The sequence below is a fragment of the Anneissia japonica genome, unplaced genomic scaffold (assembly GCF_011630105.1).
Source record: "Anneissia japonica isolate Jap-2015-1 unplaced genomic scaffold, ASM1163010v1 scaffold287805_len679488_cov178, whole genome shotgun sequence".
Taxonomy (NCBI): Eukaryota; Metazoa; Echinodermata; class Crinoidea; order Comatulida; family Comatulidae; genus Anneissia; species Anneissia japonica.
Genome location: NW_022720349.1, coordinates 484,729 through 504,066, shown reverse-complemented (window position 1 = coordinate 504,066; position 19,338 = coordinate 484,729). Strand labels below are relative to the sequence as shown.

At 31.3% G+C, this 19,338-nt stretch overlaps 1 protein-coding gene across 1 annotated transcript in view; it reads right to left on the bottom strand.

The window, feature by feature from the left end:
• Positions 1-203: 203 nt before the first annotated feature.
• Positions 204-19,338, bottom strand: part of LOC117111323 (forkhead box protein F1-like) — a 31,916-nt gene continuing 12,781 nt past the window's right edge. The window contains exon 2 of the mRNA XM_033254255.1: positions 204-1,664. Within this exon, the coding sequence (XP_033110146.1) occupies positions 1,516-1,664 (149 nt within the window). The 3' untranslated portion in view covers positions 204-1,515. The remainder of the gene's footprint in view (positions 1,665-19,338) is intronic.

The window sequence follows — 19,338 nt, the reverse complement described above, 5'->3', positions numbered from 1 at the left end:
ACTGGGCCAATGGCCATATATTGGTGGTGAATAAACCCCATTTAGGGGAACGAAGTATGAATTGTGAATGGATAGGCCTATGTTTTGAAATGGATTATAATAATAATATCTGATCAGAATTAGGAATTGGTTTAAGACTCCTGTAACAATGGTCTCTTACTTAAAAATCATGATAAAACACGGAAACATAATAGACGGAGACATTGCGTTGTTACTTTAAAGTTTAATTCTATCGCCACTATGCACATAGGAAAGCTACATAAATGATCACTACTAAATATGGCTTGGGCTACTTGATTTTAATAAGTATAAACGCGCATTGTCTACCCCTCTATTCGAGTTGTAAACAAATCAAATAAATTTAGTAACTAAAAAAGCTCTTTATGTTGATTAGCTGTTGCTGATATGATGGCTTTAGGCCTATAAAAGAAATAGATACACCCAACATCAAACCTTGCCGCCATAACATCAACATATTTACACTTACTTTATATTCACATAATCTACAAAAGAGCAAAATGAAGCAAACATAAATATATCTCATACGTTTTAACCCATCAAATATTCCCTCGTTGATTCATATCGCCAAGGAAACCAGGTGCCAAGATATGACCATGGTGGATTGTAGGCTTTTTAAAGAATAATATTGGTACAAATTTGATTTCCTTTCACAATCTTATTCTCATGCTGTCATTTCCTTTCAACACAGGCTTGTCAAACACCGACATGGCGTTCTCATTTGTATTATCTCTACCTACATATAAACACAAAATCATTGTCATTCATAGAATTCGTCAATATCGTTATACAATAGAAAAATCACTACCATTTACGTCTTTGGTCTTATGTTAATGATCGTTGTTAATAAAACGATTCATGCACTGATTAAATAGCCTCTTATAATGAAAACCTGATAGGAAAGAATCACAAATGTATATTCATGTTCTGCAAAGCAATATTCAATCTGTTCCCCGTAAAGTTACTCTAATCGGGAAATCAATAGCATATTTTGGTAAGTTATCCATAAATTATAAATACCAATAATTTATAGCATACCACGACGTGCTACGTTCACACTAATATATTGATGATTAACACTGATTTTAATTGAAAGAGATAAAATTTCAAATAAATACAATTATTCGAAAACATGGAGTGGTACAGACACTGGTTGTCATACTAGTGCCGGTGCGCATGCCATCTGCACGGAATGTGTAGGTATTTGAAAGAAAGATTCAACAAATTGTTCAAGTAGACAGTGGCATACGGATACACGTTACATTCAAGACGATGATATTTTTTTTTCAACTTGTAATGTATCAAAATGTTCTTTTTACCAAACTGCTGAAGCTTTCGTCGAAAATCCATCCTTTTGCCTTAAATAACAAAGAAAGTGAGAAGGTCAGTGCAAACTGTCCTTGTGCTCTTTCGCCACACCGCTATTGTAGGCATCGCTTCAAAGTGGTTTTTCCGTTGCGTTTCATCTGCGTTTTCATTCGTCAACTGGGGTATCCACTAGGTTCTCTCACATTGGGCATAGTAAGGCCCCACTGCTCCTGCGTGGTGTATGGATGTCGCATTGGGATGGTGAGCTAACATGAACTTCCTATCACACATCGTCGGGCTTTCTGTTAGTTCCTGAGTCGTCTGCATGTTGCGCATCGCTGTAAATAAATATAAGAGTACCATAAATTACCACGTTGCCTTTAAACATAATTCAACATAAACAAAATTGTAATTATATGTACGAAACCGTGTTATATACAGTCATTTCACTGTAAGTAAACAGCGTGAAGTGGCATTTGGATGATATAGCTTTAACCAATGTATCACACACAATTGCGGTTTAAACGTACCACTTAATTTTATAATTACAATTAATGAATTGCATTAATAAATAATTAGAATAATAATAATAATAATAATAATATTTAATAATAATAATAATACTTTAGAAAATAATAATTTAGTAATAACAATAACAATGGCTACAACAACCACAACGACAATCACAACAGCAATACGAAAACAAAAAGAGCAGCAGCAGCAACAACAACAACAACAACGGTATCAATAATAATGTTGGTGTCGATAATGCTAATAACTAAAAAAAAAAAAAAAAGAAAATACAGTAGATAAAAGTTTAGGCCAACACCACTGATGGATTGAGTCGATCAAGGGGGTAACCAGTACTACCTCATTCAGCTGATAAACTCAAGTCAATAGCATGTATAAAAACATATTCGTCTATTGCTTTTGAGTAGAAATAGGATAACGCATTAAGGGGGCAATACTCCTGGTAACGGATGATTTTAGGACCCACGTGTAAAAAAAAATAATAAAAAATGTATTAGTGACTGCAATCCACCAAGTTATATACCAAATTGAAGCTGAATAAATACTCTACAAGACTGAATGTAAATTTAAACCATAACTCTGAGTTTATTGGAACTACAATGTCATGAACCAAAAAAATATTTTCAGAATAAAAATGGACCGTCAATCTTCAAATGCTAAAAACATTTTATCTACTCAAGGTATGGCATTCATATTTAACCAAAGTGATATTCACTTATCAATCAATGGCTGGATTATGGCTTTTAGCTATATATAAATGTGAATCCAAATGATGACCTAATGAAAAATTTCCAGATTCGTGTGAAAACATAGCAATTTTTTGTTCATAAAATGAAAGGTATAACACATAGAGAAATTCTGAATAATCCAATTGAAGCCCTTGTTGTAACGAGCATTCCTGCCAAGTTTCATGACATTCTGATTATTCGTTGTGAAGTTATTAGCAATTATGTAATTAAAATATGGTATTCTGAGAAAACGCCGTGTAAAGTTCTGTTCATAGAATTTCGTACAATATTAATAATTAAAATTAATAAATTACATTTTCATGATGTTTAAAGCTTTGAAACATAACCATAGGGTATTCAGGTATAACAAAACCTACACCTAAGGTCTACAATACATTTTTAAATATTTTTTTAATTATTTTTTTCTAGTCTGAAATGTCTCCAAAAAGTCCGCTGCCGTAACTTGGGCCCTCAATTTCTAACTGGTGCTCTTCTGAACAAATTTTATCATCATTTTTTTGTTTTCTTTTTTGTTTCTGTTCATCATTGGCTCTACACACAGGAGACTGATTTATCCTTATTATTATAAATCGCACTTATATAAAAATCACCCAACTTCTTTACGAAGGCATCTGTTAGTCCACCCCTTCCTCCTTTCACGTTCTTCATTTGGTGTTGCTCCAATGCTGCTAGCACTAGTCCCAGCCCTTGTTGACATGCTCTCATCTAGGCCTAAGGCTTCATCAGGGTTACGCCCACCACCACCAATACCACCAATAGGCCTACTTCCTAATCCTAGTTGTTGAGATCTAGGCTAGGCCTAGCATTTGAAACTTCATTTTTTCCAACTTCACCACCAGTAACATCTTCTAATTCTGGTCTACCACTTTCTCTTTTAACTTCCTATGCTGTTTTGCCTCTAAAATGCTTGGATTTTGAGACTTTAGGCATGATATTGATCGTTTGAAATTTTCAAGGTATTTTAAATTTGGATGTAAACAGTACAGTAACAATGGAAGCTTGCCAAGTCATTCATGCATAACCAGCAAGTCCAAAGTTTACAATGAAAAGTGTGTTAAGAATTCAGTCAGTTGAAATAAATATTTTCACTATTTATTATGTCATAAAAGATGATTTTTTATGGTAGAATATCACTTCCGGGTTTAAAATTTCTACTTCCTGGTTGTACTGACATCTTTAAAATATCTAAAAAAAATACTTATAAGTGAAATATGACATTTTATATATGTTTTTCTGTCAATCAGATGGTCTATGAAGGTAGTAAGCCAAAAAAATAAAAAAAATAAAAAAAAATTTTTACCAGGAGTATTGCCCCCTTAAAGCGAGTCCGTAGTGGAAATGCATAAGCCTATAATATGTTGTACTGATTATTTCTAAGACAACAAAGGGGTGATTGATGACAAACCCGGGAACGGTTAATAAGATACACATTTTTAAATATTTAAAAACTGGGAGAAAGGAGCGTAACTGCCCTTTCCCTCCTGTTATCGTTTTTCATCAAATACCCATCCAGTTCGGTTAAAAAAATATCAGTTTAACAACCTATAATTTTCCCCCTCTGGCGATAGAGAAATACTGTACGCATGAGATAGAGCAGCAAATGCGAGGGGGCAAGATTTCTTGTCTATTACTAAGCTTATACTGTAGTAGTATTCTGAGATGAAGAACAGCCTTGAAGAAAATGAGTGGCAAAGAATATTTGAGGTTTTGACCTCTCACCAATCAATCATGCATGGTTTCTTTACCACCCATGAAGTCAAGCAGAGGAAGATGCTCCGAGTGACAGTGTTACAATTTTGTCAAGACAACGTTCAGATGGCCTATTCTACTTAATAGCCTGGCCTATTGAGCTTATGATATTTCATCGACTTGTGGTCTGTAACATTTGTCGTGAGCTTATAAGTGGTTAGATATAACGAAATAGCAACCCAAAATTAGGTCCGCTAATTAAGTGTACGTCGATTTACACTGGTTCGATAATGTGTTAATCAACAACAAAGCTTACGACTGTACAAGTTATTATATAATTATTTGTTTAATTACAGTAGCCTATACGCTCAATACCTATAAGGAAGAAGCAAATAAACAAGAAAAATCTTAAAATGAGAAAGTACGTTTCCTGTTCTCGTTATTAATCCTAATGTCCATAAAAAGTATTGGATATCATGACTTAATAAACAATTGCATTAGTATTGTTTACATGTTATGAGCGAACGAGAATAATTTCTATACAGGTTTCTTTTTATGTTTGAAAATCTTTCCGTTGTGCACCATGGATATGACATTGCTTTCTGTAGTTTTGTACAAGTTCTGTATGTTCTAGAGATATTTAGTGGAATGTATTTGATAACTTCTTTTGCATAAAATATAATATGCACACAGCATTTTTTTTAAATTAATAACTCAAAAGTACTCTATAGCACCGAAATGTGATCTTTAGAAAAGGTAAACGCGCAAAACTGAAAAATATCACTATCAGATTTTTCAATCTTTACTTTTCGTAGGTTATTGTTGATGCTACTAGAAAGAATAAGAAAGTAGAACAATATTGTTGGTGTACGGTAGAGGCCGGTCAAATCTTCAATTATTGTCTGCAAGCCAAGCCTATTGTAACGGGAAAGAAGGTGTAGACATCAAACAAACACGAAGAATTGCGTCACAATGTGATGGCTTTACTGAATTTTAAAGGTTTTACAAGTAGGTAAATAATTAACCATATAAAGTACTATATTTACATACAAATAAGGATGTTTAGCCTACTTGTTTGTTAATATAAAAACCTAAGTATCTTCTCGTTTCCAGTAAAATTATCAGACTGTTATAATACAGAATTTACGAACTTTCAACGTCATATAGATAGGCCCCGATACCGTATATACCTTTTGTGAGGACGACACAACTTACTGATTTATTGTTCTAAAAGGGCTTAAGTACTACATAAAAATATGCCTTTTTTAAAATTTATTATTTACCAAATTCATATACTGTAGTGCCCCCCCCCCACTTTTTTTTAAATGAAATCGAAGGCGCGACTCTTAAACGCACCCTAATCGAGATGAGCTTAAACAGATTTAAAATTATAAATATCATCATATAAAAAATCAAATCATGTTATGATTACTATGATTAATATGATCAAAAGTGTTATTACTATGATTATCATTGTTATAACTACTATCTTCATAATTATATTCAATATTATTTTTATTGTTTGTAACTTCAATTCAACCGGAAACATCTGGTTAAACTAATAACACACGTGCAAATCAGATGCAAGTTGTAAGCAACAATGGATATAACGGAGACCAAATTACAACTAAAAAACAAACTTTGGATATCAATAGTGCGATTCCAAAATCAAATTGACAACAACATTCCATAGCAAATGACATTAATGTCAATGGCATTGTATTTTCTCGAATGCTAACACCGTTCGAACTCAGTGCCGTATTCTGGTTTCAAACATATCTTAAATGACACTTTGCTATCATTTCTATTTCTGTTTATCTCGTCAATGGAATTTATATTGAGATGCGCTCTGGATACAATTTCAAAGATAAGGTTTTCTAGAGAGAAAAAACGAGACTTTATGAAGTTATTAGTGTGTTTTTTAAACTGCCCAAAGCGCAATATGATTCTTTTGGAATAGAACATTTAAGTTAGGTTTATTTTAAATGATCTATTAAGTGGAGTAATAAGCGAGACCGATACTGCAATACAGAAGGTGAACAGAAGTCGTTAAATCGTTGCTAAAGTAAATATTGAAATAAGTATTTTCTTCTAGTTTTGATTTATATTCTCATAAGAAATTATTATACCACAGACTACCATCTCAATAACTTTATTTATATGATCAAGAATGTTTGATTTTTAAACAAATTTAGACTTTATACTACTTTTATAAACCTCACAGGCTTTAACCAATTAATAAAATTAAAATAGTCTAAAACTTTGATAAGTTGCATTTTGTTTAGCATATTTTTCATAATTTTTATTAATTTTATGAATTAAATTATATATATATAATCTATATATAGCTTCATGTTATATAGAAAAAAATAGAAAATATTTTCATAAAAATATAAAGATAATATTTTGACAACTACTGTATTATTAATTCTTTACAGTTTCTAGTAAAACAGGTAACGGTTTTAAATTATATCAACATTATTAAATTAAACATTTTTACCAACTTTAGGAAATGAAAATAATATAAAACGACCTTTAATTTGAAATTCAATAGATCAAAAATGATATTAAGAGGTTACGAGAGGGAAAAGATTTAACCCCCAAGAACCAAGCCTGCCTTGCTAGATTCATTCTATCATCGATAGGAGAGGAAGATGCTTCAACTCCTGACCCGGCATGGTTCGTCAGTAAGTCAAAGACCTCCAGAGAAGGAAAATGGTTTCATGAATTGAACCAAAGAAGTTGTTATCACAAATTCATGTCATGAGTATTATGATTAATCAACGGTTTGTCTGACTTTGATGTGGAGTGCCCTATCTTCCTTAAAATGATCTCGGAAAATGGTATTCAGAGTGCCAAGAATCTAGAGCGAATATAATGTATACCAAATTTTACTGTGTAGTTACAATAATACTCAAAAATGTATAAACGTCATTGTGATTTAATAGTAGCATAACATATGTAAATATCAACTTCATGTTGTTAATATTAAGACACTACTGTATTAATAAAAGTCGCTTATCACCTGCACGATATGTAGGAATAAAGTGAAACAGAAATGTATTATCCTGGTGAGGGTGATGATTAATTGCACATTTTTCACTCATAACCATACATTGTATTGGAGGTAGAGTAAAAAAACTTTTAGCAATATATAGATATATAGCTGACTAAAAGATCACATTATCATTTTACGATATGTGGAAATCAAGTCAAAAATACACTTCGGGTGATGATTTGCATGTTTTTAACTCATAAACTATTAATAAATCTTATTACCGATTATTTTACACGAAATATTATTTTTTTATCACTTAGAAAACACAGGAAAATATTATCTATAATATTTAGTTAGCCGCTATGGATATACTTGTAATATGTGAAAAATATGGCCATGAATTTGTTTTTAGAAAGTATGAAAAAGGCAGTTTTGATTAAAATATATACATTTTTTTACAAGAACACATTCTATGAGAACACTGACGCTGAAATTGCTTAAAAATTAAGAACAAAATAAGAACAAATTGAGGCTGAGGCAAAATGTCAAAAATGAGGGTTTTTTTTAAAGAAAAAAACGATAAATCTTATCTGTACCTTACATAGTCACACCTACCTGTGCAGTAGTATGACTATGTAATACTCTCTATAATGCAGTACAGTAACATACTGCTGTACAATAATAATTGTCTATGTTTAAAAAATGTGTAAAAATAAGAACAAAACAAGAACATTTTGAGCTTGAAATCGGCCAAAAACTCTGAGCCTGGGCAACGATTTTACAGGTTCTTATAAAAAAAATGTGTAGGCCTAATGCTACACCCAACCCCCACCCCCCCCCCTCCAGAAAAAAATTAAATAGTAAACGGCCTTAAAAATTTGTAAATTTAAAGATTCAAGTTATTAACGTTTAATATCATTAAAAATTACTCAGAATCTACCGGGGTATATTAATAGGCAAATACAGAAAAGTTAGGCCTTCTTGCTTGTTCTAAATTTTAGTTGAAAGCTAATACTTATTCTATCAAAATAAGCATAGGCCTATACTATACTATGCAAGCAATTCATTTTCGTCAAGCTTAGGTCAAATAAAATTAATTTCTAGTTTTACGTTCCCACCCTCATCATGTTTTGGAGCCTCATGAACAAGTTTACTATTTTCTATTTTAAAAAACCCAAAAGATAGTATTTGCCAGCCTGTTTACCACCAGTATAGGATGGTAAATACACTCACCAAAAAATAATTTCAAATCTCAGAAGTGATTTTATTTTTTTTTTTCGTCGCTGTATATCTAACAAAGTTATAAATACAACAGATCATGTTCTTAATTTTCATCTATTTCATTCAATTCAATGATATAGGGCCTATATTGTTATACCGCCCTCAATAATAATAATAATATTAAACATGGCAAAAATTCTTGTAAGTAAACCAAAAAATATAGGCCTATACGTAATCGTAATCGTTAATATATTATTGTGAGAAAATAACTTTCATTTCATTGCATACTGTATTAGACTATTTAAGTGACAATGACATACACAATATGAGACAACAATTTAGGGAAATTCCCTCTGAAAAAATGACTGCTCTCGGTCGTAAAACAGTATCTATCAAGTTTCTTTTCGAAGATTGCTTTGTAGCCCTAATTATATAGAATTGAAAGAACATTTATTTGTAGGTCTGGTAATAGATCTGTTTTTACTATATCCTAGTAAATTATATACATTTATAACAAAGGTACATAACAAAGTTTTATCAAAATTTAATTTTTTTGCAGACAGTACTCTGTATACCTTTTACAAACACACAATTGTTTACAACCCGTTCTTTGTAGTATTTGTTCCGTAATTAATTCACTATAGATCAAGAAACTTTCATACAACTCTATAATAAAATTTTAATTTAATAATAAATACTTATTTCTACAATGTTCTGTACATATGCCTTACCAAATGTTATTGTTTTCTTATGTTATCAAATTTATGTAACCTGCATCTTGTTTTTTATTATTGTGTATTTTTAGTTAAATTTATGTTCCTTTTTTTTATGAAATCATTGGAGCCTGCATTTTATGTGAACCTGGATGTGCGCAATAAATCGATCTTGTATCTTGTAAAACGAACGTAATTTAAACTGATATTGGCATGGAGGTAATATTGATGCATTGATTCATTCAAGCTATTATAACAAACTATTCATTTGAAACAATAAGAAATAAGATCTGTAATTGTATTCTTTTCTCATTCCTAGCTACATATTTAAAAGTAAGCCTATGCTCTTATCATCTGATCACTGACATAACCCCAGATAAATTATTGTACAGCGTTAAAAAAGGACCCTGGGTTAATCTGGACACCAAATCGCTCATCCCTTAGGGTACAAATTACTTGACACTAAATAGGCCTGTATGGATTCCTTCTAAAACATCTGTCTTTCGTTATTACGTAATGTTACTTAAGTGTGCTTGACATACGAGAGATTCACACAGGTAATGTACCTGGGCATGGACCTGAATTAAGTTGTATTTTATATTCTGCATGGGTTGAAATGACCATAAATGACCGACCATGGAGAATTGACTTGGAGGTCAATGACCTCCATTCCACTGTGGCAATACGAATATGAGCGTCTCCAGAACAACTTTCAAGTAGGCCTATCATTATACTAATATTATTATTTTTAATTTAAAAAACATATAATCGTAGCAGTTTTATTAATAGGCCATATAATAGTCCTAATAATTTGTTAAATGGCCCAAAAATACAAAAATATCTATAATATAATAATAGTAACGCTGTAGTATTTATAGAAAGAGGTACCAATTACAATTATAATATAACATTAGCAATATTAATAATAATAATAATAATATTATTATTTATTTTAATAGTATTTTTTTTATTATAATTTATTATTATTTCTGTTATTATTATTATTATTATTATTATTATTATTATTTAATACTGTTGTTATTACTATTATCATTATTAGCAAAGACAAGACAATACAAACTTGAATGTGATACCCCATTCCAATCTAACTAAATTAAGCTAACGAAGCGACCAAAGACATTAAAACAGTAGAAATTCATCATTTTAACAATCCCTACTAACATCCACCATCTAGATAGCTAAGCATTAACGATGATGCATTTTATCAAATCACTTTATTTGTTTATACAAATAGCTTGCACGCTGGATTTTATCGTTGATATTAAAGATAGACTTTAGATAAGGCAAGAAAATTCCGTCGACTCGTCATTTTGTTAATGTTTCGCTAACTCATCCTCAAGCCATATTGTTGGGCATTATTGATAACACTTCCAGAGGCAAGCAAGAAATACACTGAACGAAAAGGACGAAACTCATGGCCACATTTCATTTCATTTCTTTTTATTTATTTTTGCTTTGTTCATGTACAAAATATAATAAAAATCTGCGAAAAGGAAATTCATGTTTCCCCAAGAGCCGGCGTGATTGCCAAAAAGTAAAATAAATTACTATCTAAGTGGCTCTCCAAGCAAGTTGGGGAAGTATGGACTAGCAAAATAATAATATATAAATATGTAGAAATATCAAAATTTATAAGAATAATGCAAGATACACATTTACACCTTTACAATTTGCAAACATTTTTAAATTCAACCTGGGTATTGCTAATTTTTGCTATTTTACAGCATTTAAATTTTTAAATTACAGAAGTTTATCATAGGGGGCCATTTTTGGATTTATTTATTCAATTCTTGCTATTTTACAGCATTTAAAACCCCATTCCCGGAAAAATTTCACTAAAATAAAGATTTTTTTAAAAGAAAAAATGCATAGACCTATGCATTTCTTTAATTATTATAAACCACGGAACACACACACACACACACACACACACACACAAGTCAAATTTTATTCTTATTTTACATTTCATTGCACGTTTAGGAATGTATAAATTCAGTTAAACTGCAATTCCGTATTATATTTATAAATCTCTATAACATATTTAAAAATCAGATTTTTCTTAAGAACTGAAATTTTTCCGGGAATGGGTCTTTAAATATTTGAAGATTAAAAAAAAAAAATCAATTTTATTACTGAATTTAATTATTGGGACAATTTTTATTGGACCCCTTTTTCCAGGGAAATTTTTTCCGGGCCATTCTTTCAGGTGCCATTTTTCCGGGGCAATTTTTTTTCTACAACCAATAATAGGTGCGCGCGTTGAACCATTATAGAATCCCTGGTGGTTCAATTCCATATCGCTCACAAACTCTGCTTGTCTGTACATTTATTGGATACGATAATGGGTGGGAATGGTATTCTGCTCGTGTGTTGTGGCCTAGATAAAACGATGTCAGCCCTAAGAAATAAATAATTAAGTTAGCTCTATACACTAACGCCTTCGACAGAACACAACAAGGTCTACTTGGACCCGGACCCACGGGAGTCTAGCCAGTAATTTTCTTTAATTTTTTTTTTTTTGACGGGCTTCTGTATTCAATAAGAAATACATTAAATGGGCATGTACTTGTTCTCCTGGACCTATTACAACATGTGAATTGTAACTATAATACTTCAATTACATGGTTATCTTTCTAACATGCTTTCTTTAATTGCATATATCATACATCACTGACATTGTTAAAGGCCACGCAATACGGTACTACACAGATTAATATTGGTAACGACGGTCAACTGAGACTGAAACCGCATAAACAATAAGTACACCTTATTTTGTGAGGTTTTGGTGCGCGTGTCTAAAACGGACTAGGGTAAGTGAATCTTTTCTATAGTTTTATTAATGGCAAATGTCTGTAACAATTCCGTTATGTTTATAGTGGTCTATACGGTTCCTTGCTCACCGGCAAGCCTATTGCAACCGAATTCACAACATTAGTTTAAATGCCGCTGGTGTAAAGATTAATTTACATCCTTTTAAACACTCCTGTTATTAGCAATTAAAATGGCTGGATAAACAGCGATGTTAGACGGCGGGAGATCCTCATAACCCATTTTACAACAGCAGAATTGACCTTTTGCCCTTCTTTGTAACTTTTTTGAATACAAAGGTTAATACGTCCGTTATTACAACACACATAGGCTTCTGCAATCGTGTAAATTATATATCATATCCACGAAAAATAGGAGTATAAAATAATCATAAGGTACGTGTCTACATTATTATGCATAGGCCTATTTATATTAATTAATGTATATTCATTTGTTGATATATGGGCTGTTCTGGAGGATTCAGGCGACAATCAATTAATAAATTAATTAATCAATCAATCAATCAATAAAACAATTTAAAAAGTAATTTAAAATATTAAATTCTCTTTTAATCAATAAGCCTATCAAGAGTAGACTTACAAGCAATTTTGTTACGAAAAAATTTAAATGCAATGCTTTAGTCAAAATTTGTTGAGTTAAATACTAGGCCACAAACTTTAAATAAAAGATCAACACAATGAATACAAGAATAAAAAAAAATCAAAATGAACAGTAAATGCAACCCAATATCGCACGCATGTATTACGTAAATTGCGAATGTTTGACATGCGCACTGACCAGATTTCGTTATAAACCAGGACCTGCGGTTTCAAAGAAGAGGGAAATGATCACCGGATTTGAATGAACGATTGAACGAACAGTGTGTATAAAGGTGGTCCTGGTTACGTGTGTTCTCGTCGCCTAATCGTTGTCCTTATCTTCCCATCTTTTAATTAGCAAGAAGACTTCAATTTTAATTCATTCCCTTAACCGAATTCTCGTCATTGTATCCTGCTCCTTGGGGACGATTCTCACGAAACTGCGTAATACTATATTTTTCTTTACCGATCATAATGAAATACTAGTTTCAATAATTGGTTTCATCATCAACAGCATATCGACAAATTGTATCTTTCCCATTTAGGTTTTTTGTTAATGATTTATGAAATTGGAAAAACGTTCCTTTCGAGCGATATTTTAAATAGCGTCATTACACTAATAATATGGCTTATAATTGTCATTGCACATTATGATAGGCCTTAGTAGTATCATAACGAAAGAAGAGGAATCTGTGAGTGTGAAAAAATAGGTGTCCCAACCGAAATTCGAACCGGGACCTTCTCCTGTCTATAGGAAAGTTATTATTGATAGTAAAATACAGTATTGGCAAATATATGTTATTACATAGACCTTCTTACCGTAAGCCATACCAGAAAACTATTAAAATTTCGCCCAATATATTTACTTCTCTTCAAATGTAATTGTAGGTCCCGGTGCAGGTTGGTTTTTTTGTTTTGTTTTTTTTTTTCATTCTTTTGTCAGATTTCACTTTTGTCAAGTTTCAATTAATATGTATAATGATCATTATTCATACATATCTTTTAAGACACGAACACTTGGTGCTTTCCCAACTTGAATCTGATAAATCAACTGGCCAACCATTATTCATGACCTACAAGAGTGTATGATTTTTAACAGAAATAACGTCGAGTGATCAAAATAAGATGACTTAACCTACAGCCTTCTAATTTTACATAGACCTAAAGCTCGTTAACTAAAAGGTCTTTTACTTACGAAATAAAAATCGGCGTTAAAACAAAATTCATATTGACTATTGGATTAGTGATTTATTGCCGAAGAAAATTCACGAATTTAATATTGTAAAATCATTTGAAATAGATATCGTATTGCAGCATAAGGGAATACAAAGTGTTTGACACCAGAAACGTACCAAATGGACAGAAAGTTGGGCATAATGAATCAGTCATTTGTGCGGTGTTATCTTTCCGAGCTTAATTAAACGTCCTGGATTTTATGATGAACCAAGGAGTTGCACGCTGCTGATATCACGATCGACAACGCGAAGCCTGTCTTTCCAACCAGAAGAACAAAGCGTGCAATTATGACGAAATTACGCTCAAGTTAACCCATCAAGTCTTTTTTATTGCTCCATAGGCCCAAAAGAGCTCTGTAAAGTTAATAAAAATACTTTACTTCTAGTAAATATAACATAGATGTACATATCGTTTATAAGCTCAGTTTCTAAAGTTCGCTTAATTAAAACCGATAAAAATTAATGGTGTTCAACTTTATTTCGATTAACTGTGCACAGATATTAATTATTTGTTGGACCTGGCCCGATATTGAACCCACGAGTCTTTAATTATTTACTAATTACCTTCAACGCCTGCTAGCTGAAAGATCAAAAGATCAGAATTAGCATAAATTGATTCTGTTACTAAATCCATTGAATGTCTCTGATTCTTTTTAAACAGATGATACATTAATTAAAATGAAAGACATATGGTAATTCATCGATTTGATCTCAACTATAACAGGCCTATCATTTTGCTAGACACATTTAAATAGTTTTTTTTTCTTTTAATTCGATTATCTCATTTACAATGGGCGACATTAAAACCCGCAGGGGTTTTACCATCTCTCTCGACTCAAAACTCCTTGATTAATGTAAAGTACTGACTGTCTTGGCAGTTTTTAAAAACGAGGTGTTATGCAATAAGCCTATAGTACAATTTAGTTACAAATATTACATTGTTATACGATACAGCACCAATGTGGTGATGATGACGAAGATGATTACGTCATTCTCACCTTTTCCAAAATCACCATGTTTGTGATCATCACTACGACTAAAATCATTATCAAATTCATCACAAAAGATGGGATAGAAAAACAAATTGATATTAGCAAAGTCCTGATTTGACAAAAAAGAAAATGTATTGTACAAGGGCACACCAGTGTGGTTAGTTGTAAGAAAAAAAGAATGATGGGTAAGGAACACCAACCATGCCAAAACCAAATTGAAATCGTCATTGTTTAATATTTTATCAATAAAATGATAAATAGACTCACGAAATTGATGATGAAATTACGATGTGGATATTAGCAAAGTACTGATCTGACAAGAAAAACATTTATTTTAGAAGAGCACACCCGTGTGGTCGGTTTTGAGATAAAAGGATGATGGGATGATTATTATATTTCTGTGTTTCACATTCTTTAATATTATTATTGTGTTTTGAATTTAACCAAAGTTTTGTTCTTGAGTTTGACATACATTTTTTAAAACTTTTACAAATATGTATTAAATAAGTGATATTCATTTGTAGATTTTTATATTTCTATGTTTTTACATCATTCTTTATCATTTTATTACTTACAGTATTTTACTATTTATTTTGAAAATTTTCCTTCGTAGTTTTATATTTCTGTGTCGCATTATATACCGGTATGTATTTTTTTGCTTACAGTATTTTATGTATTCCTGTGTAATTCTGATTATAATTGTACGTCTTTTGAATGTTGCATTTTTATTTTTTTTATTTTGAAAATAATAGAAAGAAAGTTTATATTTAGATTTTGTGCGCGTTTTATTTTTAATATAGTTTTTGCTTTTAATTGTAAGTGGTAATGTTTTCCCAAGTATTTACTTAACGTGTTAATGGATATTAAGTAATTTTTATTATATATGTTACATTTATTTATTTTCTTTAATATTTTTAACTTTCTTAAATTTTTAATTTAAAAGAATTGCTTAAGATTCAACATTTTAAATCTATAATTTCTTAAAGTTTTCTAAATTTTTACGGATGTATATATAGAGGGTTTTTTTTGCATTCATATATTTATGTCTTCTTTAAATGATTTTGTTTATGTGGTTTTTTTTTAATTTATTGATTTATACTATAAAGTTGTGTTTTGAACTTAACTATAATTTGTTTTAATAGTTCTTAAATTTTGAATTAAATAAAAAAGTATTTTGGGGCAATTGATGTTTGCTACGTAGTTTTTGACGTTTCATATGCTTTAAATTTCATATTTTCTTTTTATTTTTAATTCAAAGTATTTTAAACAATTTTCTGTGTTAGTACTTCTGACTTTTACATGCTGTGAATTTAACAGTTTAAGATTCAACATTTTAAATCTATAATTTCTTAAAGTTTTCTAAAATTTTTACGGCTGTATATATGGAGGTTTTTGCATTCATATATTTATATCTTCTTTAAATGATTTTTGTTAATGTGTTTGGTTTCAATTTGTGATTTATATTACAAAGTTGTGTTTCGAACTTAACTATAAATTGTTTGAATAGTTCTTAAATTTTACATTTTTTTTAAAGTATTTTGGATGTAACTAATGTTTGCTTCGTAATTTTTGACGTTTCGTATTATGCTTTTAATTTGATATTTTCTTTTTATTTTTAATTTAAAGTATTTTATTCTATTTTCTGTGTAAGTACTTCTGACTTTTACATGCTTTGAATTTAACAGTTTAGCTAACTTAAAATATACTTGCTTAACATGATGTTTTAATTTCTTCTATTTTTAAGCGATTTTGATTTAAAGCAAATCAATTTTTAGGTTTTTTGATTTTATATCTTTTTACGTATTTTGAATAACACATTTTTAATTTAATAATCTTGCTTAACGTTATGTTTTATTATTTGTTCTATTTTAAAGTGATTTTGATTCCATTTGTAATGATATGTTTAAATTGACTGGGTTTTGTTCCATTATTTTTATTTGTGCATGGTTACCGTTCATTAAAGCATATTACTCATACTTTTTTTTTTCTTTTTTGTTAAAATTTTGATTCTAACTATTTTACCTGTTTCATAGTTGTAACTTTCCTAATTCTGTATTTCCTTTAATTTATTGATTACATTATTTTTTTTTTATGTATTTCTAAGTTAACGAAGGTCTTTTGTATAGACTCTCTTACATTCACATACAACGTTCTTCAAGTTGTTTACTTACAGTTTTATAATAATTTTTTTTGTTTAAGCAATTTGAAATTTTTAGGCCGACATTATTTCGAATATACGTTTCTTTAAAGTATTTTAACTTGTTTAGTTTATTTTTGCTTTTTTCTTCAAAATTTTAAAACTGAGGGGGCTGCGCAAGAGCATGATATTCAATATAGATGTCAGACATTCTAGGGATGTCCAGACCAAGCGGCATTTGAATAAATGCCAATGTGCCTGGTATGGGCATCCCAAACCCTTTCTTTTGAAATCTATTGCAGAGTACACCTACTGCGTATATTACCCTAGAAAACCACTGTCCCTGTGTCTGATTGTTGAATTATGTTAACGTCATCTATTTACACTTCCGAACCCCATTGTTTCAAATTAAGTACCCACGCTCATTTTTATAACGTCATTTTTCTAAGGACCCCAAAAAAGCGCTTATAATGCAACCCTATATACTACTTCCGTCGTAACGGATTTTACGCCTTTGCGGAGGACTTCAAGAAAGAGTGGGGGGACACCGGATTCAGCAGCAAAGAAGGGCTAGCGCTGCAGCGGTTATCTAGAGTCCGTATGGGCGTATCCATATCCTTAGATGCTAAAATACAATCTTCAATTACTTATTATATTTGACACTAACATGTGTGGTCGCGGCGTTAGAACAGACACGCAATGGTTACGCCTCAATCCACAAAATGTTCGGTTGACTTGACAAGTCAGCCGACAAATCAACATAACCGACACTCCTCTGTTCCTATCATTATGCCAACATTATTGAGAAAATGACAGGTAAATCAACGGAAATGCTGCGAGAAAGATCTATGCGTGTATACGGTAACGTAGGCCTACGTGAATTCCCAGAGTTTAAAATTGAAACAAGCAATGTATTATTAAGAACCGCTGTTATAGGCCAGCAAATATTTATAGTTCGGAAGCAATTATGCCAGTAATACTAGATACAAATCGAAGAATGGTCAAAAAAATGGGTCAAATCCGTTCAAACACAATTAAATAATTCTTCATGAATTGCAAAACGCTCATTAAATTTCTCATTTATTTTCCTAAAGGCTAGGCCTACCTAAAAAGAATATTTTAATAAACACACTGTTCACGTGATTTCATCATTTCATTTTTGGTTCCAAAATTGGCACATATATAGGTTTAGTTGCTATTGTTATTTTATATAGTACTATTATAAGTCTATTCATATAATGTTACATTTAGTACTGTGAATAGGCCTATATTAATTACATTATTTTTTCTCGAATTTCAAGACGAAAATAGTGGTCACTAATGCAGCCCTCTTCCTTACAGGTAAACGATGTTATCTTTGGCATCGCCCCTTTCTCTCAGCGTTGCCTCTCAATCTACCCCTACCTCCAGACTAATCTTACCCCTTTTTTACGTCATTTATAATCCATAATTCGTATTTAATCCTACAGCGAAGTTATAGATTTACGAAGAACTACTAAAATAAATAGTGAATATTCACTAAATTGTATTATTATAATATCTGACAGACTCTTCGTGAACACGACATGCAGATACATTTTCCAAATTAATTGACCAGTTTCACTACCTTGTAATTCCAACTGCGTATTTACCCTAGAAAACCACTGTCCCTGTGTCTGAAACAATCCATATAGGCTAATGCCCTAATAACAGTTTCCTTCACTTCTCGGCCCTCTATGATCTACCCTTGCAACTTTCTACCTCAAGCCCCGCAAGTTCAGCAAAACTACCAACAAACTGCGTTCATCCATTAACGTGTTTGTGAACAAAGGTAAATTAGGTTTGAAAGGAAAGATATAACGGTAAAAGGAAACCGAATAGTAGAGTCATGAGGACCATAAATGACTGGGAATCTTGTTCACCACATCGTTACAGACAGTTTACGAGTTTTTTACATAAAGATTAAACAAAATATAAAGATGGTGGTCAGAAACAATGGAGGTTTCGATTCATCGTTCAATATAACAACAGTATATTTTAAAGATTCGGATCCAGCCAGAATCCATCTAAATAGGGCTTAAGAATTATTGAAACTAAAGAAAATAATCGAAAGTACATACAACATATCAGGAAAGGTTACATTTTAGAGAGTAAGTAGCATTAGGCGCAAATAACTTCCCTGCATTCGCACTTCCCTCATCTGTCTATTTAGTGATAGGATAATAGCGTTACCAAATAGCCCCATAACGGTAACACTTGTACTTCTGCATTCGAATTTATTATAAGGCAAGCATGTAATGAACAGTATCCAGGGCTACTGTATGACTTGCGCTTGACCTT